Raw genomic sequence first — 25785 nt, 5'->3', positions numbered from 1 at the left:
CAAATGATATTCGAAATATCAATCTTTCCTTCTACTAATGATCTTTGATAAAAAAAAATGAAAAAAAGAGCAAGGTTTAATGAATGCTATGCTAATACTAAGAATGCAAGACAATGGACAACTTCAAGTGAGCTCAACTAAGCTTTGTTTCGACATGCCATGAACATCTCCTCAATGCTAGTGCAATCTTCTAAGGGTAGCTTAATGATTTTCAAATCACTACTACAAGCATAGATACCTTCAAGATGAAGCATATCAATGATCGAATAGTAATTGAAGTTAAGCTTTTTCTAAAATGAGTTCAGTCGACTATGCGGGATACTTCACCATCGATGGAGTACTAGTAGTATGAACAATGAGCTTCACTATCAATCATGCACATGCATCTTTCATTCATCTAAAACACTTAAAGCAAATTCTATTCTATTTTTTTTTGTCTTCAAATATTAAGTTCTCATAAAAGGATGAAGAAACAAGCAAATGCTCCAAAACTCAATAAGTCACGAACACTTCAATGATTTTATTAATTTTGCAGCATCGAGCAACAATTCTTCAAAACTCTTCTAATCGATCCTTTACAAATGAAATGAATTGAGCTTATATAGTGCTCTTAACTACAATGAATGGCCAAGATTAAATCAAAATCAAGGGCCAAGATCTTGCCACCTAAACCCTAATTAGGGTTTGTCACAACAAAAACCTAATCTTATTGCAAAGAATTAAATATCAACCAATGGGAATGTGACATCCATTTGGCACAAAGTACGAGGAAAAAACTCTCCAATAGGAAAAATGTCGCCACATGGGATCATAACAAATAATCTTCTAGAATCTTGTTGCCCTTATCTTTTTCTTTTATTGCAAATTTAATGAATCTGGACGTCATGAACTCAATCTCTGTGATTGGAATTGCAGGTAGGTTTCTCAGCTGTTCTTCCAAGTAATTGACTTCTTCCAAAGCAGGGGCAAATGTTGTCTCCCATCTCGGCCCATAATCTCTTGTCTTGCTAGCAAGTACTGTGAATGAGTGTATATTGTCCAGCTATTTCTTGGAAGGTGATCCGTCTGTTCCAAAGAATATGATCTTCACTCATTCGGCTAGCTGATGTCACATCTATGTGAATTCTTTCATTCATCTCTTTCTCAAGAGTGATCTCAACTGCCTCTATGATCTTGTGATGTATCAAATTTATTGCTCCATTGACTTGGGTGCATCCTCTGTTGATATCTTCAAAGATGACCTTCCTCATCTGAAGCAAGTTACACCACTGCTGGAAATTAGGGGATTGTCCATCTCTCAATACTCCTTTGTTCATCAAAGTTTGCTTAGGCAATTTCTTTATTGCTTGTAATCTCGACAAAGTATAGTCTCTAGTGTAAACGAAAGTGGCATAAGCTGCCATGAGGACTTGAGTTGTTTCAAGAACGCTTATAGCCTTATCAAATATCTTCACTAGTTCTTTCACAAATGCAATCACCCTTTTGAAAGTCTTATTTATCCAAGTATCCATCAGGTGTGCTGAAGTTCTCATCTTTTCAAAATTGTCAACTGAGTCTGGAGGAAGCAATGGTGGTGGTGTAGCTAAAGGATCATGCTGCCTCAATGGTTGCTTGAATTGCTGGAAGTGACTTCTCAATGCATTTATTTCTTTCCAATTTCTTTTTCTTCTCTACTTCCAACTTCAGCATGTCATGGACCGTCTTCACTGTGTCGTTCATGTCTTCCAATGCTTTCTCAGTGGTGGGAGGGCCTAAATCAATGGTCTCTGAGTCATATTCTTTTGCTGTGATCTCACCCTCAAGCTTATCTACTATTGGAGTGGCAATCTGTGTTATTCGAGATCCTGCACCATCTCTTGTCATCTTTGACATCTTTGCTCCTTTCTTCTTCTCAGTAGGCTTTTGAGTTCTGCTTAGGAAGCTATCCCAATCAATAGGATCTTTCTCTGCTACAATCACTTCCTTTGCTAACCTTTCCCCAAGCCATGCAGGTATAGCAGATTTCTCTTCTCCTACTTGCACTTCATTTAGCTGCTCATCTTCTCGGGGTGGAGATGTTACTTCTTGATCTTCATTTTCGATATCCATATGTACAACTTTGCCTGCTTTATCGTTGACTAGCTCAAGTGGGACTGAATTGTCTTGACCCAATGGTTGCTTACCCTTGTCTGTCCTTTCGCACCTGCTGTTCTGAATTGTAGATTTCATAGACTCATTCACTCCACGATCAATGCTCTCTCTAGGTGGATGATTTTCTTGGCCAGTTGCTTGATTCATTTCTATTTCATGCATTGAAGAGGTACTTGTAGAAGGGCAACTTGAACATGATTTGTGCTTCTTGTTTGGGGGCTGTTCCTTGTGACTTTCTTTTCTCTTCGATCCCTTGGAGTGAGCCGGTTGGGTGGCACTTCCACTCATGCTTTCACTTTCTGTGTCATCATCGGAAGACTATCTCACCCATCAATTCAAATGTCAGCTGTCTATCCTGTCTCTTAATTTCTGGATTTGGATGTCTACCCATCGTTTTGTATATGCAAAGAGTAGCTTCATTAAATCTTTCAAATTGGTGATCTCTACATCAATCCAATTGACCTTCACCTCTTTGTCTTTCTCTTGTTCATATATTGGTTGGAGGTGTCTTACACTATCTTGCGTTTGATCTGGAATGTCGAAGACTTTGCATGTCTTGACGATGTTTATTGATAGTCTCGAGCACATTTTCCTCCTTATATCTAAATCATCTTGAGCATTCATGAAATGATCTTCCAATTGTAGCTTATGTTTGTGCCTTCTTCCACTAGATCTTTTGATACTGCCGTAGGGATCAAAGGTGTCCATGGAAAAGTATGGAAATAGAAGGAGAGATTTCAACTCTTCTTCCACCTTCTCTACCGCCTATAAGGATGGGCATTCTTCCAATGACTATCCAATGGAAATGGGAAATGGAATTTTTGACTTATGTCTATTCCTTTGTACTTTGTTGTATGCCATCAATTGCCTCACCAATTCAAGCAATACTATCTTGTCGGTAGGATATCTTGGTAGCATGTTGGGCGGACAAGAGCATCCTTGTATCCTTATGTAGGTGAACTTGGGAAACTGGATAAACCAAGCACGAAACTTCTGTATCAGCTCTTTTGCTTGTGGGGATAATCTCTGATGAATGCCACCTTGCAAAGTCGTTGTTATATGCATAGTGAAGGCATCATTCACCCTTATGTAATGTGCTCTGCTAGCATAATGCAGTTGTGTGTATGATCCGCATGCTCTCAATTCTCCAGCTCGCATACCGACTGGACCTCTATAAATTAATCGTGCGTATTCATGAGATCAAGCAAGCAAACATATGATGTATGAACTCATGTAGAGTGTTCTAGTTCGTGCAAGTCTCTTGAGTTGTATATCAATGTTATTGCTTATATTTCTTGCTCGGTTGATCCTCTCCCTTCCAGTTGATATGATCTCCATGAAGTAAAACATCCAATTCTTGAACTAAGATGGCTGAGGGGTTCCCATGATTCGGTTGAGCAAGGCGCTCAAGTCACTGAATTCCTCCTTGAAATCAATCCTGTGGAGCTTGGTGGGTAGCTTAGATATACCAGGTCTGCTCTTCAATAACCAATACTTGTTGATTATGCCAAGGCATTTGTCAAGATCATCATCATAGAATGCCTGTGCTGCTTCCTCCCTTTTGTAAATCATGCCATTGAATTTAAGTATGTGGAAAGCTTCACTGATAGTCATCTCGATTAAATAGGCAAGTTCTCTACCATCAGGTGCAACTATTGTCCTTTTGCTCGCATCATAGTGCTTGGCACACTCAACAATCAATTCATTGCACAGTATAGCCGGAGGGAAGACTATTGCTTTCACTATCCCGCTCTCGAAGGCTTGGTGGTATACAGAGGTCCTTTGAACTTCTTCATGTTGATTTGGCCAAGGTTGGTGTCTCCTACATTGCCTCGAGATTATGTAATCTTGGACTCCAATGCCTCTCCCTTCGAGTCTTCCTTGATGAGAGCTTGCCGTGCACCTTGTTGGTGCCCCAAAATGGGGTTTACATTGCAAGTAGGCAGAAACCAAGCCGGTTCTTAAGATTTATCAATGGAGGAGCCATCTCCGACTTTTAAAAATCTTCAAGGACTTGGACCAACATATGACAAGAATTTTGAAAATCCTTCTACACTTCGGGCTCTGCAAAACCCTGGAGGGTGATCCTTTGATGAATTTATAATCTTTGTGCCATACTTATACTTTCATCAAATTTAAGCAGAAAATCTCAAACACATGCTCAACAACAGGGAGAATTCTCAAGGATGGCTAATCCTCTAGTGATCCTCAACCCAGATGAAGCTTTGAGATGGACAAAACATACAACAGTACATATAAGATATTGTGCCTTTTTATTGTAATTAATTATGCAGCAAACATAGGTGAATAGATCACATAAATGATTATAAGGATTCATAATAGAACCATTACAGTAGAGTTTTAGCGCTCACTTCTATGCTTTAATACAATCCCCTCCAACAATATTCTCACACTCCGTGTCTTTGCATTGAATATTTTAAATTTTTACTAACTCTTGAGATAGGAGCAACAACTTCACTATTTTGAGTCTTGTCTTGAATGAGACAAAGTTTTTGACTCTTATATCTATCAAATTAAAACTTCAATTTTACTCTAGATATTGACTTGTTGATAAGTGGTTCTTAGTGAGCCCTCGGACATAAAGAACCTTTATAAGTTAACATTTGTGAATTTTGAGTAGTAATATCTCATATCCCTTGCATTTCATAGGATGTATCATCACCAAGTGAAACTTAACCATATGAAGTTGAATTGGTTAGGTTGTAGAACCACTCTTGTTCACCCTTCATGTGTGGATGCACTAGAATCAATATACCAAGTGGGACTTTAAGGAGTAGATGCTTGAACTTTGTAGCATATAAAAAATCTTGTTCATTAGGATCACATGTCAAATCAACATTATCTTGTTGTTTGTGCTCTTTTTGCCAACAAAGGATTCTTTTTCTTGTCCCCTAAGAATTTTGTTGTGGCTTCACGTTAGCTTGATTCACCATTTGCAAATGAATCATACCAACATTCTTGAAGATTGTGTCCCATCTTCTCACAATCTCCCCTTTCTCTTCGATTGCTTATTTGAAGAAGATCATCACCAAAGTTGCTGGAATGAACATCAACAAGTGGTATATCCATGTCAGTTGGGCCTCCTCTCTTGTACTAGTAAGCCCAAAGCTTGCTTTCCATGTTGAGTATTTCTTATAGGTTGATGATGGTATGTACAATCTCCAACATCATTTGTCATATGGCTTGAGGTATCCCCTCAGCCAAATGAGGGTGTGTTCCCACTACAAATAGGTTGAGACAAACAACCATACTCCATGCTTTGATTGCATCTGCCATCTAGGCTTTCTCTAGAAGGTAGAGATTGAGGAGCATTTCATTTTCAGATGCCCTATTTTACTATGAGGTGTGGAGAGTTACTATTGCCTCTACGAGGACTTAGGCAAGCATCTCTCTACTTTCTTCAGATATGTAGACTAGTGGTTTGGCCTTTATCTTTGGGAGGCCATCACCTTTTGATGCAGATCCCTACATGAGGTCTTTTAAGGTTCTAGAGCCCTATTTGATGTGTTTTTTATGACACCTCAAACACAATAAAATACTAAGTATTCTATCCTCTCTTGAACAAGGAAACCTCAAATGCTAAGCTTCGTGATCAAACAAGGCAACCCCAAGGTTTACAATGTGAACAATCGACTTTAACGATGGATAAACTTAGTGAATTGATGTGATATTGCTGGTAACACAAAGGGACTTCGTTTTGCTGGAACTGGAACTTGATTACTAAATTCACTTTAAATAAAGGACAAAAGGAAAGGCTTTATAGAAATCTAAGTTAACACCTAACAATGCAAAAAATGATTGTTGACTTAGTGAAACCAAATCAAGCTTTGCTTCGCCATGAGGAAACAACTACACAAAGATGGTGCAATCTCCTAAGGATACACAAATGATTTTCATATCACTTATGCACATCAACACCATGAACTATGAGCATAAAGCAATTGAAGTTAGGCTTTCAATTCAGTTCAGATTAACCATGCATTGCAATTTGCAATCAACAAATTCCAAATGGTATGAACATATAGGCTTCACCATTAATCAACAATAAGATCTTCCATTCAACTAATTAACTCCATATAAACAAATCGAAAACTTGAGAAGTAGAAACCATGCAACATGTGGAAGCAACACACAAAAATCCACCATATCCTCAATGAAAGTCATATGTTTATTCCAACATAGCCTTGGTAACACTTCCAGGATATATAAGGTGAATCACTTCATTGGAAATGATCATCGAATAGGGAGGATCCTCATACACACAAATATCTGAATATAAGCAGTAGATTAGATAGATATAAACAGCAGGCCTGTCCATTAACAAGTATTTTGTATGCAATAGGGAAATGTTATAATGCAAGATGTTAATAAACTATGTAAATATATTATGTTCTTTAATTAATAAATAAGTTTATCTACTCTTTATTCCCACAAGCAATCATACGGGGATGGAAGGAAATATGTTAGGGAGAGGCAATAGACCGATTCCCTCAAATTAAGTAGGCCACCCCAAGTGGATGTGTCGACGTGGCTAAAATCGCATTGCTACGACTCTATCCGGATGCAAAATAGAATTTACTTGCCGAGTATCCTATCCTCTCTTGTATAAGGAAGCCCTAATGCTGTTTTAGTTGATCAAAGGGGACAACCTCAAGGTTCCAATTGTCAGTCCACGACTGCAGGATAACTTAGTGATTGATGTGTTTTGCTGGGAGCACAAGGGGCCTTACGTTTACAACAAGCTGGTCTGCTGCGATTCTCAGATTGGGGAATAAAATCAAAAGGGAAGGGTTAAGAGACCTAAAAATTAACAAGACTGGTATGCGGGTAGACGGATTCAACATAACCAATCCCAGCTTGGCCAGAATAACTCACAACCTCGCAAGAACGGTGCATGTTCAAGGGGACTTAGAAGATTTTCAGATTGCAGGTACATGGCTAAGCACCCAATTCTGGCGCAGGTCAGACGAACACCTGCAATTGAACTAAACACAATTTTAATGGCCCAAACTAACCATACAAAGGGATACACAATTAATATATCCCCAATGGTATGAACCTGAATTCATCAAATACTTGCATACCAAAAAGATCTATCTAAACTGCTGAAGGAAACCATGCAAATAGACTAAAACCAAGATGATAAACACCTAATCAATGTCCATTATATTGATTCTAGCTTCTATTACAACAATTTCTGCAGCATTTCTATGCTACTACTAAAATTTAACCTTCTACTCTAATCTATTCTAATTGTCTACAAAAAATCTACCCTAAAAATCTAACCCCTTACAAGAGAAAGGTCTCTGCCTTTTATAGATTTTACAATTTGAATCGATGGCCAGGATCGACTGCATCCAAGGGCCATGATCTGCCTTCTAGAAGCTGGCAGCTTTAACCCATGTCCATTCAATTCTCAGTTATCCCTTCAACCACATTTTCAACTGCCTACCACTATTTGGCATTAATTCAGTCAGTTTGGTAGTTGGAGATAACTAACTTGTGTCCCCTCACTTTGAATCCATTAGACGGGGCCCACAGGCAACTCTCTTTTTACAATAAACAATTTCAGTTTTTTAAACTGATTTTTTGGAATTTCTTCCAGAAGTGTATTCTTCTGAGAATGCACATTTTGTAGCACTCTGTGTTCTTTGTCTTTGGTCTGGCTGGTGGACTTCAACTTTGTGGTTTGGTGGCGTGCTTGGTTTTTTGATCTTGCGCTCTGCAGCGCGTTCCTCATTTTGCATCTTGGTGTCGCTCGCGATCGCGTCTCCAATTTGCGTTTTAGGTGGACGCCTTAGCCTCTCTCGATGTCGTTGATTCTGCAAGCAATCGATTTTGACTTAAATTAAACATTTCGAAAAATTAAATAAATTAATTTATCAAACATTAAATTTTAGGTGATGTCAAGCTTTGAAAATGAAAGACGAAAGACGTTCACTTTTAAAATATAAGTCCCCTCCTTTGCAAAATTAGGGCCTTAGGATTAAAATGCACAAGTTCTCACTTGGTCAACTCTTTGACAAAACTCGGCACTACATTGAAATGGATGAGACCTTTAAAAGCCCCCTTATAAAACTCGACATCTTTGGCTCGAAAAATGTGCGATTTGGGGGCTAAACGTCTTAACCTTTTCGGCCTATTGAGCCTTTTGGTGATTCTACATTTGAAACCTTTTCATCCTATTCTTCTTTTTGTGCGCTTTACCTCCTTTTCACTTTTTTGGGCAAATAGGGCGAATTGCACGATTTTGATCTTATAAGTTTTTCGGCCAAATGAAGGAAAATGCATGATTTTCTATTTCGAACCTCCTTCACCCAATGATTTTCAGGCCATTTGAGGAAAATGTGCGATTTGGATTCTTAGTTCGGCCCTCTGAAGATTTTTGCATGATTTTGTTGAAGGCGTTTTTGGACTTGGTCGAATTTCTTACTTCTTCACTTCATTCTCGGCCTTTAGTGGGTATTTGTTATTTTCGGCTAAATTGGTCGAAATGCGACTCTAGATGGTCTTGTTCAGTTTCGGCCTTTGAAGCGATTATGGAGTTTAGAGCCTTTCGGCCTAAAACATTACTTTGCGAGTTTGCACTTTGTAATTTTCGGCTTGCAAGCCGATTTTGCAAGGTTCTGATTTCACTTTATATTTCGGCCACATAAGTTAAATCGCGCGACTTGGCCCTTCTTTGCTATTTTTGGCCCCTTGCTTTCCTTTGCGTGATTCTGCTTGGTATTTCGGCCTACTAAGTCGATTTTAGAGCCTTTGCTTGCATTTTGGCCTTAGAGGCCGATTTTGAAACTTTAAGTTGTCGGCATCTTAAGTTAAAATGCGAACTTGACGTCTTTCCCCCATTTCGGCTTATGAGACCATTTTGATAGACTTGCGCGAGCTAGGGTTTACCTTTCATTTTCAGCCTTTTAGCCGATTTTGCGAGTTCTGAACTTTTCGGCAAGAAAGATTTCATGCGCGACTTAAAGTTTTGTTTCATTTAGACGCCCTCTTTGATTTTGGGTTTTCTGAGTTAATGGCGTGATTTCAATTCTAACTTTACAAAAATCACATTTCTCCCCTTCACTGATGATTTTCGGATTGATGGGGCTTTTTGCATGATTTTCGGATTCTCCTTACATTTCGGCCCTATGAGCCGATCTATGAGCTTTTGAACTTCGCTTCTATCCATTTTCGGCTTGAAGGCCAAATTTGCGATTTTGAAGCCTTCCAACTTCTTTTCATTGCTCGCTTTCTCCTACAAGGGCAGACAGACATGGGGGTCTCCGTCAAGATTGGGGTGCGTGTGTAGAACGCACAATAGGATGGAATTGTCTTGGTTGGATGTTTTTACCATTTGTGGGCCAAGGGACGAGTTGTCTTCGTTGGATGCTGCACGCTCTCTGGCTTAATTGGGCTGAATAGTCTTCCTCAATAACCCGAGTTTCATCGAATTAAGTAGGCTACTCCAAGTGGATGGAACTGTCTTGGTTGGATGTTTTGTGGGCCAAAGGGTGAGTTGCCTTAGTTGGATGCTTTGTGCTCTTGGGCTTAATTGGGCTGAACAATCTCCTGGCATCCTTTGTGGTTTTCCTCTCCAAACCCTACTATGGTTAATTATGGGAAATGGAACTATTGACAGCTTGGTTCCTAAAATACAAAAGCTATTGCTTGATTTATCTAAATAAATTAAGATGATTATTGATATATATGCACTTATATTTGTTGTTGAATCCCTAACCGTAATAGAAATAATTGGTCTTATGAATTATATTTCAAATGTTGTCTAACATGATTGCAGGATCTAAACCAGGATTGATTTTGATAAGGAGATTTTATTTGTAAAGATATAATTCTACCTATATTATGTTTCTAATTTTAATTGTACTTGTAATTTTAGGGCAAGATTTAGGATCATCCCTAAAGGGGACATTATAATGTTTAACTATAACAAACTGTTCTCCAAGGACAAGATTATTTTGCTGATTTTGAAGTTGTGCTTCTAAATCATCTAGTCTCTCATGAATTCCCCTAGCAATCATCTTTCTCATCCAATCTTTTCTTTCTACCAAAATCTCTTATAAATCACTGATGGTGTCCAAGCTGTTTTCCGTCTAAATATAGTGGACTCAGAGGAGCAGGAATTTAGTAAGAAACAATAGGCTTTCTAGGCCAGCAAAGCTATTGGGATCCCTGAAATGAGAAACTTTTATCTTGTACCAACATTTAGAAGACGAGGAAGCTAATTGAGAACACATATCAATTGGGTGGTGAATAGAAAGAGTTTAGGGAAGGGCCTTGCTTTCTTTGCTTTGACCCACATTAGGATTAGTAAAATGAAAATGGTCTCTGGTAAGATAAAAGCTATCAAGAGTACATTCTCTTATTCACTCTCTAATTGTTACGCCATGTATACCAGAGTCAAGATAACCATACTTTATGCCTTCCCTCTCCACAAAGAATCAAACACATTTAGCTGCCTTCTCATAATAAATTTAATGAAATTGCTCATTTTCCTTTTAGTCAAACCTGAAACCATCAAGATCATCACTATGCTCAACCATGCTATTGAAGTCTATCCATAGCAAGGGGACTCTCTCTGAAAATAAGACAATAAGACACAAAAAAAGGCTAAACTCTAATAGGCCTAGGTTGCAAAGGCTAATTTCTAAAATTTGTTTGGACAAGCAAAAAAGAGAGGAAGAGAGGACAAGGGATTTATAGCCAGGGGAGATACCACATTTGCATTTTTTATTAGGTATGTTCACTTGTATCCCTAATTTTTTATTGTCATCATTTGTTAGTTAACGTATGTTTTTAAAGTCATAAATATCAATAATCTTATTTCTTAACTCATCGAACCAATGAACTCCGATGTGTTGGAAAAATCAAATTTACCATTTCATTTTTGTTTTTTTCTATTTTTATTTTTTCTCAACTTTTGATGTGGTGAACATAATTGTTTATTTGGTTTGTAATTACTAAATGTTGAGTATTCATTATATAAATTTTCTGAGGATTTGTTTTGGTTTTGTCATTTTTAATATTCCTGTCATATTTCTCCCAGATTATCATCTGCAATCTAACTTGTCTTTTGCATATCAGTAACATCTTGTTACTTTCAGTTGTGGAGCTTCGCATTAGTATTTTTGTGTTTGAAAACTTAATGTATTTGTCAATGATACTATTTTTATTAGTTTTAAATGAGCTTAATATCATTTCATGTATTGTAAGTAGTGTTTGAATATTGTAGAACATGCAATTGGTTGGTGATAAAAAAAGTAAAGTGACTGCAAGGCTTCATTTTTGCCGGTCATGATTGTTATGATGCTTCTTCCTTTTATCAGATTGTGTCTATCCATCGTTGATTGCTGGCAGATTTAATGCCTCTTTTAGGAAATTCAGTGTATTCAGTAAATTAATAAAATATATGCAAGCACATTCATGAAACTGTATTTTTTGTAGGTACCAAGGTCATCTAAAATGTTACATGAGGATAATGAGACAGTACTTTACAGTGTTACTCTGTTCAGGAAAGTAGCTGATAGTTTCAAAATTAGTGCACGCGAAAAAGGATTTCAGGTCAGTATCTCTTGGTAGGATCTCTTCTTTTTGACTGTAGTGTCAAATGGTCATATATTTTGTAAGTCTTATTGACAATTATCATATTTTTCTATTGAATGCATGAGGTGTAATTTGTTCTTTAACTCTGTAATTGAAGTATTCTCATGGTTCTTATGAATGTTGCTGTCCATGGGAGTTGTTTCTAGATAAGGATCCATTCAACTAATCTTTTAATATATTACTTGCTAGATAATATTCAAATTTTGTAAATTTGTTTTTATGAAAAAAAAACTATTTATTAAATAAAGATTACTTGAGAACATGAGTACCACTTTTAATCCATATATGATACATATTATGCATGTCAGATTCGCGATTTCGAATATGATCCAGAAGCCCAAGAAAGGAGGAAAGCAGAGATGGAACAAATACTGAATGATCAGGAGACCACGAGGGTTGCTCTCCAACAATGGTGCCATGCTAGCTATGGAGAGGTAGCTTCATAACTATATAGTTCAATGGATTACTGATTCATTGCTTTGTCCCATATCGACGAGGTTCTAAAATATTTATTGGACTAAACTGACCTGATTAAAAATGCTACTTATACTAATTTGATTCGCTCAAGTAATTATATGCATTCTCACCTTCCATACTATGTGGGGATTCTTGTAATTTTTACACCTCCGAGTGGGATATCTCTGTCATGACCATAAAATAAAAACAAAGGTTTCAATCCCATGCAATCTCTTAAATGCTAGTCACATATCTGTTAAATCTCTGAGGAGCATACATGTGTTATAATGTTTTGATTAATGATGGTTCCTTGAAGCTCATCAGTGTACTGTTGCCATCAATCATCCATTCTATGATGCTCTTTTCTATATGTACTAGCTGTGTTGGTATTTTTGAAGAGTTTTGTTCATGAACCAATTTGAAGTTTATTGGAGGCCTTTATACGCTACAAATAGGACTGGGGAAGATATTCCTGTTCGTTTGATTTTTTCAATATTAATTTTTTGTGTATAATTGGCCATATCTTCTGTAAAATAATATTTCTGCATATATGATGAATGTGACATTTCGTTTTCATATACTTAAATGTAGAATAAGGTAGCTACATTTCTGGGACTATTGACTTTTATTTTATGTCACCTTTGCTACGATAGAAAAGGCTAATATAAAACCGAAATTAAAATCCAAATCTAAAATCCCCAAGGTTTAATAAATCAACCTGAAAAACTTAATTTTAAATAGCATGCCAACGACTTTTAAATCACAATCTAAAAAGATTGTTAAATGACGTAGACAAAGTGAATTGACTACATGGGTTTACAACTGCTGCAATTTTGCATCAGGCATACATCAACAAGACGATTAAAATAAATAAATAAATCTTACGTGTGAATTTAATTAGAACACTAAAATCAATGATCTCTAAAAGTGCGATAACAGAAACAAGAATATAAACAAAACAAAATGCAACAACACACTTGAACACTTACAAATGCAATTGGAACATGAGTGGTTTGCAAATTGATTTCATAACATTTAACATGGTGGTACTTTAGCCAAAACATTGCTTTAACAAGTCATAACATCTATTCAAGAATAGAAATATGATTTTGCTAGTCACATGAAAAAATGTTGGCATTAATATGATTACAGATGTATCTATACAAAAATCAATACAGATACTACCATAGCCGAACCATCTAATTGTTACGTTCAGAAAGCATAATATATCGAACAAAAAATAGTAATACAAGAGCTAAACATAGCTGGGCCTTGCATCATTCTTTTGCTAAATCAAAGGATGATATGAAGCCTAATATTGTTGTTTAGGTTCCTTAAGAAGGAGAAGTTAGCCTAGAAGAGGGCTGCAGCTCAAAGAAGAGGGCTGCAGCTCAAAGGAGGAAATTGTAAATTGTCATTTGATGACCACATGGATGATTGTAAATTGGCTCCAAGAAGAGTAAAGCCATGTAACAAGAGGAAAAAAACTTGAGATGGTTGCAAATCAGCTCCAAGAGAAAGGAGCATCCCAAAGGAAGAGGTAGATCATTACAACCTCATTAGACTTTGGATTAAGTGAAATTTCAAGCTGAATCTTTGTCATCTCCTTTGGCATGAGCTGTGTTTTAAGATTTTCTTTGTTTGTTTATATTGTTTTTTTGTCATCCTTCATCTTTCTTAGGCAGGATAATATAAAGAGGCTTGAAATACCCCTCATAATGGAGGAAAAGCGTTGAAGAAGTAACTGAAAAGTTACTAAGGCATAAAAACAGCATGGCGAGAAGGTTTACAGCAATATGCAATATATTTAGCATGCTTTTGTTCATGTGGATGGTTGCATAGTGTGAATGAAGTGGGTGACAGCCATTAAAGAGGTTTTACAGACATTTGTCTTGTTTAATTTTCCAAGAAGTTGGAACTACAATTTTAGAGTAAGGATTTGTTTGTGATGAAGCTACCCATGCTAGTTTGTGGATCAGGTTGCCAATGCCAATGAGATGGTTCCAGCAGGTTGTGGCATATTATTGGTAGGAGATAAGGGGAAAAACTGCAGGACAACTAAAAAGAAGGGAGGCTGGCACTTCCAAATATGCTACGAAAATGTTTCTCGGCACTTCCAAATATTTTAAGAAAATATTTCTAATGACGGTATGATTTGTGACAACGATTCACTCTAAATTTTATTATAAGTGGCTGGCATGGGAAAATAACACCATGTAAAAAATAGACGCGATAACTAACAGTATTTATAGGTTTTTAAAATATTAATAAATGCAATTGATGAAAAAATGCACGAAAATAAGGAAATGTTAAGAGAGAAGGGAAATTAAAGTACATGCAGTCAAAAGGATTTGTTTCTCAAGAGGAATCTGCTTCGATCTCAGTTTTTTCTGAACAATGTAAGAAATTTTATTAAGCAAGGCAGACAAAGGTCAAGTTGACAATTATTTATTTGGTGGAGATAGAGTAGTGGAGGAAGCAAGCTTGTGCAGAAAAAGTAAGATGACATTAAGGCCATGTTATCTTTGTCATAGGTAACTGTTCACAATAAGTTATTTAATTCAATATTGCAAATGCAGTATGCCAATTCATGCTGAAGTACATAACTAATTAGATTGGGCTGTTTAGCAGGGAAATGATTGTGGGCATTAGTGTTGAATATTTTGTCATTGATGTCAAGGTTGATGATCAAGTTTGGAATGAGATATAGTTTGCAAACTTTGCAAGTACTCTCTGAGTTGCCGAGTACTCTATTTTTTTTGCTAGGGGAGTTTTCACAAGTTTAACTCTCGCGTTTTTATAGATGCAAAAAAACATGGGTAAAAATCTTGACGCAGGTAAAACACTAGTTAACATGCGTTTTTCATGTGTTTTTTCTGCTATAAAACAATACATTTGTCTCTTTCGAGATGTCAATTTTTAATTTAATACATTTTGTAATTGAATTTCACAAAAAAAAAATGTTTCCTTAAGAGATATTAATTTTTAGTACTTTCTAAGTTGCCAAGTTTTTGTTGAGTATTTTAGAGTTGAAAATTTTGGGCTTGCCGAGTACTCTTCGAGTCCAAGTCTGCAAACTATGGAATGAGATGTTTTTCAAGATGCTGATTATTTATTAGATTTTCATCAATTGTTTTCTTGAGCTGCTTGGTTGCGTGCTTAAGCTGGTTGGTTGTCTGGTTGAGCTGTTTGAGCTACTTGGTTGTGTGCTTGAGCTGCTTGGTTGTCTGGTTGAGCTACTTGGGTGTTTGCTTGAGTTGGTTGACTGTTTGCTTAAGCTTCCTGCTTGTCTATTTCTTTGCCATGTCACCATTTGATGAGGCAAGTCGATTAATTTGGACAGCGATTAACTAACTTTTGTTTATGTGGCCAAATTTAGTATACCGTCATTTCTTATTTTCTCAATGTTTTCCTTGAAGATGTCATGGTTTTTTATTTATTTGAGTAATAAGGTTTAATATATGCTGTGACTTTCATCTATTCCCAGGGTTTGCCGTAGAAACAACAAGTGAAATATTGCTATTATTTTTGGCATGTAGAAATGAAACATTTTAATGGCAGAATCCTAAGGTGGTGTCGTTCGATTTATATTTGCAACGGATGATTATTCGTGATTGGGCTAAAATTTTGAAAGGAAATATTAATTGATGTGAAGATGCATTTGAGCCGACTCCATTATCCATTTAGCATGAATCGTGAAAAAGACTAGAAGCGTTGTTTAATGTTTGGAGATTGTAGTTCTTTGGTGCGACAACTTTAGCCTGTGTAATGGTCTGCTTTAATGAACCATTTTTATTCCCTACCGAGCCGTCCTCCTCTTCCTTTGTCAGTGGTTATGCTGGGTTTTTTTTTCGTGGAGAGTATGGGGATATATTTTATGTGGTGTTTTTATTTCCTTCGTGTGGAAGCTTCATAAAGATTGAGATTTGTGGTGTTTTATTTAAGAGTCGGGTATCTCGTAATTTTAATAGTGTAACAGTTTCCTTTGCCTTGGCTGGTCATGGTGATATATGCGATTATCTCTGTGCTGAAGTGTTAGACGATTGGGTTATTGCTAGAACAGGAAGTGTGAGGATCATGCTCTTCAAAAACTATCAGGGATCGTTTATTACCATTTTTCATTCTGCTCTCATTGTGGTTTTTATTACTACGTTTTGCTGACTGTATGGTGGTGTGGAAATAGGATACGTAAAAGCGTTATTGTTGAATTGTCAGTAATATGAAGACAATAAGAGTTCACTGCCGAAAAATATGTGATGTATAGCTATTAGCTAAGAAGAAGAATTGTGAGAAACTTCCAATGCTAAGGGGAAACAAAGTATATTGGAGGAGGTCGGCACTGTTATATGTAATATTTGGCTTCTGAGAACTTGCAGCTAGCGAGGGAAACACATTTGCAGTTGTTGTGTTTCCAAAAATAAGAAACTTTGTATTTTTTTGATTTTTTGTGTTGAAAAAGACTGGAGTAGGTGCTTTAGCATTTTGAAGTTGGTGCTTCAAGGGGAGTAGGTGCTTCTTGTGAGTTGGTGCTCACTTTTGTAATCAGGGTTGGTGCCCATTTGTTAATGAAAGCTTTTGTGTGTCGTGGTTTTTTACCCGAAAGGGTTTTCCACGAGAAAATTGGTGTTTGTCTTGATGTTTGCTCTCTATACTTTATTAAATAACCAGTCTCTCTATTAATTCAACAGTCCATGTACATCAAGTGTTTGTAACATTAAACCCAGATACGACTATCCTGATGCCACTTCGAAGGAAAGGTACGCAATATATAATACCCGAAGGGGTGCGACCAACCGTCGTGTCCAATTGCCCTTCGGGATGACTAACTAACTGACCGCCGTAACTCATTATTACCGACGACAACATAAACATAATATGACAACATAACATAATGATTATTCCCGACAACATCATCCCCCCCAAGAAAAGAAGTCTTCTCCAGACGACTTAATACAAAATAGAGATGGCATTAAACAGAACCCAGGTAGAGAACTGCAGGAACTACTAACGCCAGTGAGCGTGGAACTCATACACCTGCTGCGTCCTCGCCTAAAAACCCTTTTCTGCTACCATCCGATGCTCAAGTGCGGATTTCACCATTAGTTCTTCCTTTGACATCACAATCCTCCTGTGCCTAAATCAAACTTGTCTGCAAAACATGCTTTTCAGTCTCAGCCTCCACCAACTGCTACTCAAATGATACTGTCTCCCCAGCCAATTTGTCCTCGATAGCCACCGGCGTTGCCCTATCGGCATCCAACTCCTGGGTACGCTGAGCTAAGTCTCACGCTAGTACTGTCTCCAACCTGGTGGTGAGCTCCTCTCGAGCCTTTGGTGCATCCACCAAGGCAACCTCACGTCCAACCGAGACATACTCCAATTTCCTCAAAGCGTACCATTCCTGCCTGGAGGTGGCCACAACCCTCTGGCACAAAGGCTGGGAGACGCCTCAAATCCTCTATCACACTCCCCAAAGGCTGATAACTGAACTGAATAACTCTCTGGTGTCGTATGACTTCGTGTTCTTGCAATGCCTTCCCTCAAATTCTGTTTGTTTGCAACCTCCAAATCCGTCTCCCTCTACGGCTTATGGCTTCCCCGCCAATGCTTAGCTGCAGGCTTCTTTCTCACAGTATGGAACAACCCAACACTTACTGTGCCTTCTCTAATGCCCTCGCCCAACTCAAAAAGGGTATTGTAGCTCAAAAATAAACTGGGGGTTTGGGGGCAGCGCCCCCGCGGGGTCTGGGGGCAGCTCCCCAGGTGCGGTCATCATTTCTGTGATATTTTAAGATGTCAAAACCCTTCTTCTCCACTCTAATATTTTCAGTGTCCTGGCTCCAGATGTCATCGAATGATTTTTCTGATCGTCGTCGTTTTTTTTTTCCACTGTAATGTCCTCGATGGCACCTCGGCCATACAACCTCCCCGTACGGTCAACGACAACACTGACACCTCCAATCGTATGACCACCTGCCCGTGCCGTCAACACCCCTCCACCGTATGGCTATGTGTTTGTTTGTGTGGTGACTTTATGTCCGTGGCGCCTTTATTCCTTGCGGCGGCGGTGGTATCCACCGCACGGTTTTTTTTTAAGTGTCCAGGTTCGGCTCGGGTTTCGTGCCTCTGGGATCGCCCTTTCTCGGTTTGCCTCGGCCGAGAGTATCCTGCTTTGGTCCCGTGCCTCTCGAGTCGCCTGCTCAGCCTCTCAGGTCCCGTTCCATCCTATCGGGTTCCCCTCCGGACTCTCGGGTGTCCTTCCGGCCTCTCGGGTCCCCTGCGCGCTTCTTGTGGTAGGGTTTCAATTTGGACCCGTTGGTGGCAAGTCTATTTTCAATGGCCATCCGAAGACTTAGAACCACAAATTCTACAGGGACCACGGTCTCCTTCCCGTACATAAGAAGAAGAATAATAAAGACTTTGAAGGCTGCGGCCTTCCACACAGGGTTCCAATTGTTGCCGACACAAATGATCTTGGAATTATCTACGCCACCGAGGTTTGGGGCGTCTCCCTTCCAATATTCTCTGTATTTTGGCAGGTACACCTCCTCTATTACTTGCTTTGGTTCCTCTACTTCGAGCCTGTAGCTCTGGAACATTTCGTAATCCTCCATCTGCCAGTGGAAGAGCCTGTTCAATGACCCTGTCTCATCCTCGAAGCACTCTCCTAGTTTGAGAATCCCTTCATCGTTGGGCTCCCTGCAGCCCCGTCCTTCGTCCCTCAGGTCGCCTTTTCCTTCACCCTCCGATTTCGAAGATGATGCCAGTTCCTCGCCGACAACCTGGGTCCTCAGATCAATGGTGTACTTCCACCCCCCTTTCTCTATAGAAAGGGTGTTCCTTTTCCAGTCGTGGTTCACCTTTGCTGTAACTAGCCACCCTCTGCCTAAGATGGCGTCGTACACCTTCTTCTTGAGTGGGATTACCACAAAATCTAGTATAAAGGGTTACGTGCCGATGGTGATCGGTTGGGCCATCAGGGTGCCGAGTGGCTTGATGCCGTGCTGGTTTGCACCTACCAAGTTGAACGTGGGTGGCCATAGTGTTGGCTTCCCCAGCTTCTTCCACGTATCCTCTGGCAGTACATTCACCCTCGAACCTCCGTCCACGATGGTGTCCTTGAGGATAGCCCCGAGAATTCCCATCTCTACTATAGTAGGATGCTGACCACTATTTAAGGTCAACAACATTGGGTCAGCCGAGGGGCTGACTGGAACTTCCGCCCGTGTGGCACGCAAAGGTGTCTGCGCAGTGGTTTGTATGGAACTAAAAATGGCGGTTCTTAACTGTGGCATTGTTTCCAGAAGGTCCTTTACCCTTATAGGTACTTCCATCTGCAGTACTTGCCCAATGATGTTATTTTCAGCTTCCGTACGGGATGATGTACTCACCCCCTCGTTGTTCCGTTGTTCGGCCGTCATCTCACGTTCGATATTGGCTTTTGCCTCCCGTAGTCTCTCCTTCTCTGTACGAGGGTCGGGATAAGTGGCCTTTTTCGTCTGAGTGCGAGTGATCGCCAGTACTTCTTTCTCACCAGTCTTCTCAGCCTTCTCAATGTTGAGGAGATTAACCCCTTCCTTTGGGCAATTTGCGTCCTCATGGTCACCTGGCCCACACCATCGGCAGAGGTGCTGAGGGTTGGCTTCCTTCGTGCAATCATGGGCGAAGTGCCCCCACTGATTACAAACCCTACATTGGATCATTGGCCGGCCCTTGGCGTCATACTGGATACGGCTTTCGTTATTGTTATTGTTGTTATTCCTTCCGCCGCCGTGTCTGTTGTCCTGGTAACCTCCAGATGATGTCGTTGTGTTGGTTTGCTGGGCCGTACCCGCTGGTGCGGATGTTGTGGCCAGCTCAGTGAACAACACTTGGCTCATTTGCGTACTTCGGGTTTTCATGTTGTATGGGCATTTCTTGATGGAGTGTCCCATCACTTGGCAAATCTCACAGAAGGCCTTCTTCGGGCAGGTGCCTTTTGTGTGGCCTTCTTCCTTACAATCAGTGCACCACACCTCTTCGTTTTTACTCGTGCTTCCTTTCATGTTCTTAAATTCCTTCAACATTCGGTGCATATCCTTTTGAAGAGCTTGCACCTTCTTACTTGATGATTCATCACTGCTGCTTTCTCCTGAGGACTCCTCTTCTGCAAAGGACTTGTCCTTTTTCTTCCACGATGTTTTGCCTTCACTTTCCAAATCCATCGCGCGGTTGTATGCGTCATTGTATGAGGTGGGCGGTACAATTTTCATCTTTCTCCTAAGGGATGACCGCAACCCCTCCATGAACCATCTTTTCTTTAGTCCGTCAGCCGGCTGGTTCTCCATCTTCCCTAGTAACTCCTTTAACCGTCGGCTGTATGTTCGCACTGTCTCGTGCTTTCCCTGTTTTGTGCTTAATATCTCTGCCACAATCTCATTATCATCTCGAAGGAGTCGAAACTCCTTCTCGAAGCTTTCTGTAGGTCATCCCATGTTCCCACCTTTGTTTTATCCACGTCAGAGTACCAATCAATGGCTACTCCTCTCAGGGTGGCAGGGAACTGCACCACCCAATCCGCTTTGTCAACTACCCCGTTGGCTAACCATATTGTCTCACATGTACGACAGTGCCATACGGGGTCATCGTTGCCATCTCCATTGAATTTAGGCAACTTCCGTTTGCCCACCATCGATGGGGGTCGTCTTCTTGGAGGTGGCTGTGGCTGCGTCTGTGCGCCGCTCCCTCCGGCGCCGGTGGTGTTCCCTGCGTGGGTGATTGGAGGTACGGTGCTTTGCCTGTTGTGTGTGGCACCTGCAACCGTACGGTTGTCCTCCCCTCCGTTCTCGTGCGCACTCACTCCTGGCTCCCTCTGGTAATCCTCACTTCGTGGCGTAAGGGATAAGTTTCTAAACTGATCCCGAGTCTCTTCGACTAGATTCCTCCGTAACCTTGTTTCCTCCAGAAACTCTTCGTGGCTCCTCACCCTACGGTGTTCTGGCGATGCGTAGAAATTTCCCTCGGCTTCTGCACCCTCCGTGACACCTCCTTGGTTCCCTTCGGGCCACCCTTCGGCAAGTTGCCTTAGCCTCCGTCTACGTTCTACTTGCTGTTCCAGAATCAAGGCCCTCTGCGCGGCCTCCCACTCGTCCGTTTCTGCTTTCTTATTTCTATCTTTATTTAATAGGTTGGGCTTTAATTCCCATACATTTCCATAATTCACAACACATAAACCAGAACACGCCTTTATTAATTCATTTCGTCAATACAACTCGTGTCAATATTATGACACCTTTATTTGAATATAAAATGTTCTGTTATCCCGATGGGATTCAGGGTTCAATTCCTTCCTGGCCTCGTGGCATCTCGCTCCGCTTCCTGACGGCTGCTTTCTTCGTATTGTTGAAGAATTTGTTGGCATCGCTCTTCCTGGGCAATCTCCTCCAGGCGAGCTTGTTGTGCCAGCGATGCCTGTGCAAGCAGTCGGGGAAGATGGTTCATCAACCGATTTATTGCCGGGCTAACCTCCAGTGCTGTCCACACGACACTTGGTGGGATTTCCGCCTCTGTGGCCTCTCGTCGGGCGTAGGTCTCGATGGTTACCTGGAGCAAAATTGAAAATTCCCTCGTCGCAGTGTCTTCTCCATTGTAGAGCTATGTTTGCGCGTTGTCGGCCTTTGGGTTTATCTCACCAACGGGTAGGCCCATCGTGTTCGTGCGCTATCCGCGTCTTCCGTTCCCGAGTACGTCTAGGCAACGGCGCCAAATGTTTGCCCTCTCGGGTGAATAATTAATTGTAGAAAGTAAATGCACAGAACATAATGGAAATATATTAAATAACCAGTCTCTGTATTAATTCAATAGTCCATGTACATAAGTGTTTATAACATTAAACCTAGATACGACTATCTTGATGCCACTTCGAAGGAAAGGTACGCAATATATAATACCTGAAGGGGTGCGACCAACCGTCGCGTCCAATTGCCCTTCGGGATGACTAACTAACTGACCGCCATAACTCATTATTACCGACGACAACATAAACATAATATGACAACATAACATAATGATTATTCCCGGCAACAATGTTTTTAAAAGTTTTAAAATATTGATTCTCCTCCCCCCTCCGCTTCTCAGTATTTTTTGTGTGCATTTCAATTGGTATCAGAGCAAGATACCTTTGGAAATAAAGGTTTACAGCTTGGAGGTTGAGATAGCACACATAAGCGCTCTTGAAGGTCTTGCTACAAACAAAGCATCCTTATTTGATGGCTCTAACTATGCATTCTGGAGTGTGCGAATGAAAGCTTATTTATGTCCCTTTGTTTTGATGTTTGGAATAGCGTAGTATCTGGTTATACAATCCCTCCAAATCCTCCAACAAATGTTGATGGGAAGAGGGCTTTTGAAAGTAATGCTAAAGCCATGAGTGCAATATTGTGTGGCTTATCAAAGACGAAATTTGTGAAGGTCATGCATTGTGATACAACTCATGACATGTGGGAGAAACTTCAAAATACATATGAAGGAGATGACAAGGTTAAAAAGGCCAAGCTATAGACTCGTGCTTATTTTTTGAGGGTTATGAAGTTGTAAATTCTCTTAAGGGCCTAGTTGAAAAGGTTGAAGACAATGTTGTAGTTCAGATTATCTTAAGATCCCTACCTTTGAGATTTGATGCAAAAGTTTCAGCAATTGAAGAGATGGCTGATTTTGACAAGATGACTGTTGACAAGCTTCATGGCATTTTAACAGCCTATGAGATGAGGACAAATTCTGATTCATCATCTGTAAGGGAGACAACTTTCAAAGCCTCGAAGAAAGAAAAAGACAAGGAACGTGTGTCTAGTGATTTTGAAGAGGCACACTTTGTGAGGAAGCTGAAAAAGTGTTTTGGCAAATATAAAGGCAAGCTGCCTTTCAAGTGTTTCAATTGTGGCAAGGTAAGACATTTTGCAGCGAAATGTCCATATGAGAAGAGTGAGGACAGCAGCTATGTTCAACAAAAAGAAATACAAGGGAAAGGAAAATAAGACTCAAAATTTCAAAGAGAGTCTCTATTCTAAGGAGGAAATCTGTTCATCAATGATGAGATTTTATTTATGGTCCTAGAAGAAACTCACACTGAAAATCAAGAAGATGAAATTATTTTGATGAAGGAGAAGGAGAAGTGGAGCTTGAACAAGAGCTAATAAGTTGTCTAAGTAAAATCAAAAGGCGTAAAATGAAAAATCAGAATTTGAAGCTGTTGCTACAAGAAGGTGTTGTGACCATTTCACACATCGCCCCATTAAAATGGGGACCACCTCTTTTTTTTGCTTTTGTTTTGCCTGTTCTTCTCTCTGCTTTTAGGGTTTTGAGTGAGTGAGCGAGTTGTCTGGGCTAGGGCTAAGCCTTAGGGGTTTCTTTTGGATATTTTCAAGCCGAGTCCAGTCAAATTTTGAAGGCTATTAGGCATCCTCCTGAAGATTGCGATTTTTGAAATAAGATGAGCCTGTCAGGAAGTCAGATATGTCTCAGGTTAGGTCTAGTCAGGGTTTTTTGAGGGAAAATTCAAATTTTGTCTAAGTACTAGCATTTTGAAGATGAAATTGTATATTCTTGCCTAGGTAAGTTTTGATCAAATTTTGGAGGCGAGATGATGCCTGAAACAGAGAAATCGCTCCTGTCCTTCACTGGAGGCTCAGGGTGAATTTCATTCTAAGTGCAATTTCTTGTTTTGCGAGGGCTTGCTAACTGATTCCTGGCCTTGAAGATGACCTAATTATGCCTTGTGAAACGATTGAAGATCTAAATTGTGGATATTTTAGCTTAGAAAGGTGAAATCGCTCCTGTCCCTCTCCCAGGGACCAAGGCGAAAATGTTTTTTAGTGCATTTTGGTCTCTGACTTTTTTAATTTGTCTTGTGCAGGGTCTACAGGGGAGATAATTGAACATGACTTGATGATTTTAAGGATTTTGGAGATTTGAAAATGATAAAATTTGAAGGTTTAGGGAGAATTTGCCCCTGTCCTTCCTTGAAGGACCAGAGCGATTTTCTTTATACATACCTTTTTGGACCTTTCTCGGACTTGAGCTCTCGTTCATGGCTTGTAAGAGGATGATATCTTCCCTAGCAAAGGATTTTCGAGATGAAAAGTGAAACGATTTGGCCTAGAGGGCAAAATTCGCCCCTGTCCCTCACTGAAGGACCGGAGCTTGAGTTTCAAAATTTGCATTATCCTTGCAAGATTAAAGTGATTTTACGATTTGAAGAGGCCAAGGGAAGTGTGTTCTGTCCGTTGAATATAACTTGAGTGGGCCACAAAGGAGGGAATCAACCCAAAAGACAACAATCGCTCCTGTACCTCACCAAAGAACCAGAGCGATTTTCTAACAAGGCAAATTTCTTGCAAAGGTAAGGCAAGTTTCGTGTTTGAAATGAATGAAAGAGGGCGTAATTGGTCCATTGAAGATAATTTCGAAGGCTAGCAAAGCACAGGTAAGTTCATAATTGCAAGGGCGCTCTTGTCCTTCACTGGAGGACCACAAACTTCGACGACAATTGGCTAAAGCGCCCCTGTCCTTCACTGGAGGACCAGGGCGAAATCTCCAAATAGGCCTATTTGCCTAACATTTTGAAATGCTATCTCTTGTTTCCAAACTCAAGAAGGAGTGGGGAATGATGTTTTATGCTTTGAAGGTAATTGGAGGTTGATGTGATCAAGAGTTTGTACCATGAACTAGAAGGCGCTCTTGTCCTTCACTGGAGGACCAGGGCGATCTTTATAAAACTAATAATTTCCCTCCAAAACCACGCCAAGACAAGGTGATGCAAGATGAGAAATGTCTTTTAAAAAATGGTGAACAAGGAATTGCTTCCAAAAATCGACAATCCTAGGCTCAAGGACAAAAATCGCTCCTGTCCTTCACTGGAGGACCAGGGCGAAAATCTTGGGAGAGTCTATTTTGCCTTGAAGAAACGAGTTAAGCATGCATAGAGTGGGCGAAGGAGATCGTTGCTTACCCCACAACATGAATTGGCAATTTGGAAGATAAAGATCAAGGACAAAAGACAAAAATCGCTCCTGTCCCTCACCAAGGGACCAGGGCGAAAATGTCCTAAGGTACGCTCCTCCTAAAGATCGAGTAAATTAAACTCAAAGTTCCAAATGAAAATCCCATCTTGGATGCCAAGGAGGAGATTTTGAGCATGAAAGCAAGGAATGCGAGGCTTAAAATGAAAGAGCGCTCCTGTCCCTCTCCAAGGGACCATAGCGAGGTTATTAACATTCATTGTTTTACCATGCTTAGGCGCCAATATCCTCCCAATCGCATTAGATGCCAAATTCGCTAAAAACTTTAAAATATTTTAAAAAATTTCAATTAAATTGGCATTTAATAAAAGCGCATAGCATTTAATAATTAATTTTAAGCCTTGGAAAATCGTTTTTTTTTTAATTTATTAATTGAGGCATTTGAAATTAATTATTATTAAATTAAAATTAAAAGATAGAGCGCTTGAGGCATCATTTTAATATTTTGTCAAGTCGGCCTTCTTCTTTTATTAATTTTTGTTTATTTTGGGTCCTATTTTACCAAGTCGGCTTA

General features: G+C 39.8%; 1 protein-coding gene across 1 annotated transcript in view; it reads left to right on the top strand.

Annotated features, from left to right (window-relative positions):
- LOC131064887 (V-type proton ATPase subunit C) overlaps window positions 1-25785 on the top strand; it is a 72686-nt gene that overhangs the window by 33781 nt on the left and 13120 nt on the right. Inside the window, exons 7-8 of the mRNA XM_057999215.1 lie at window positions 11602-11718; window positions 12069-12194. Coding sequence (XP_057855198.1) covers window positions 11602-11718; window positions 12069-12194 — 243 coding nt within the window. The remainder of the gene's footprint in view (window positions 1-11601; window positions 11719-12068; window positions 12195-25785) is intronic.

This window comes from Cryptomeria japonica, chromosome 5 (genome assembly GCF_030272615.1).
Source record: "Cryptomeria japonica chromosome 5, Sugi_1.0, whole genome shotgun sequence".
Classification (NCBI taxonomy): Eukaryota; Viridiplantae; Streptophyta; class Pinopsida; order Cupressales; family Cupressaceae; genus Cryptomeria; species Cryptomeria japonica.
The sequence above is the reverse complement of the archived record's forward strand: the minus strand, read 5'-3'. Positions and strand labels throughout refer to the sequence as shown.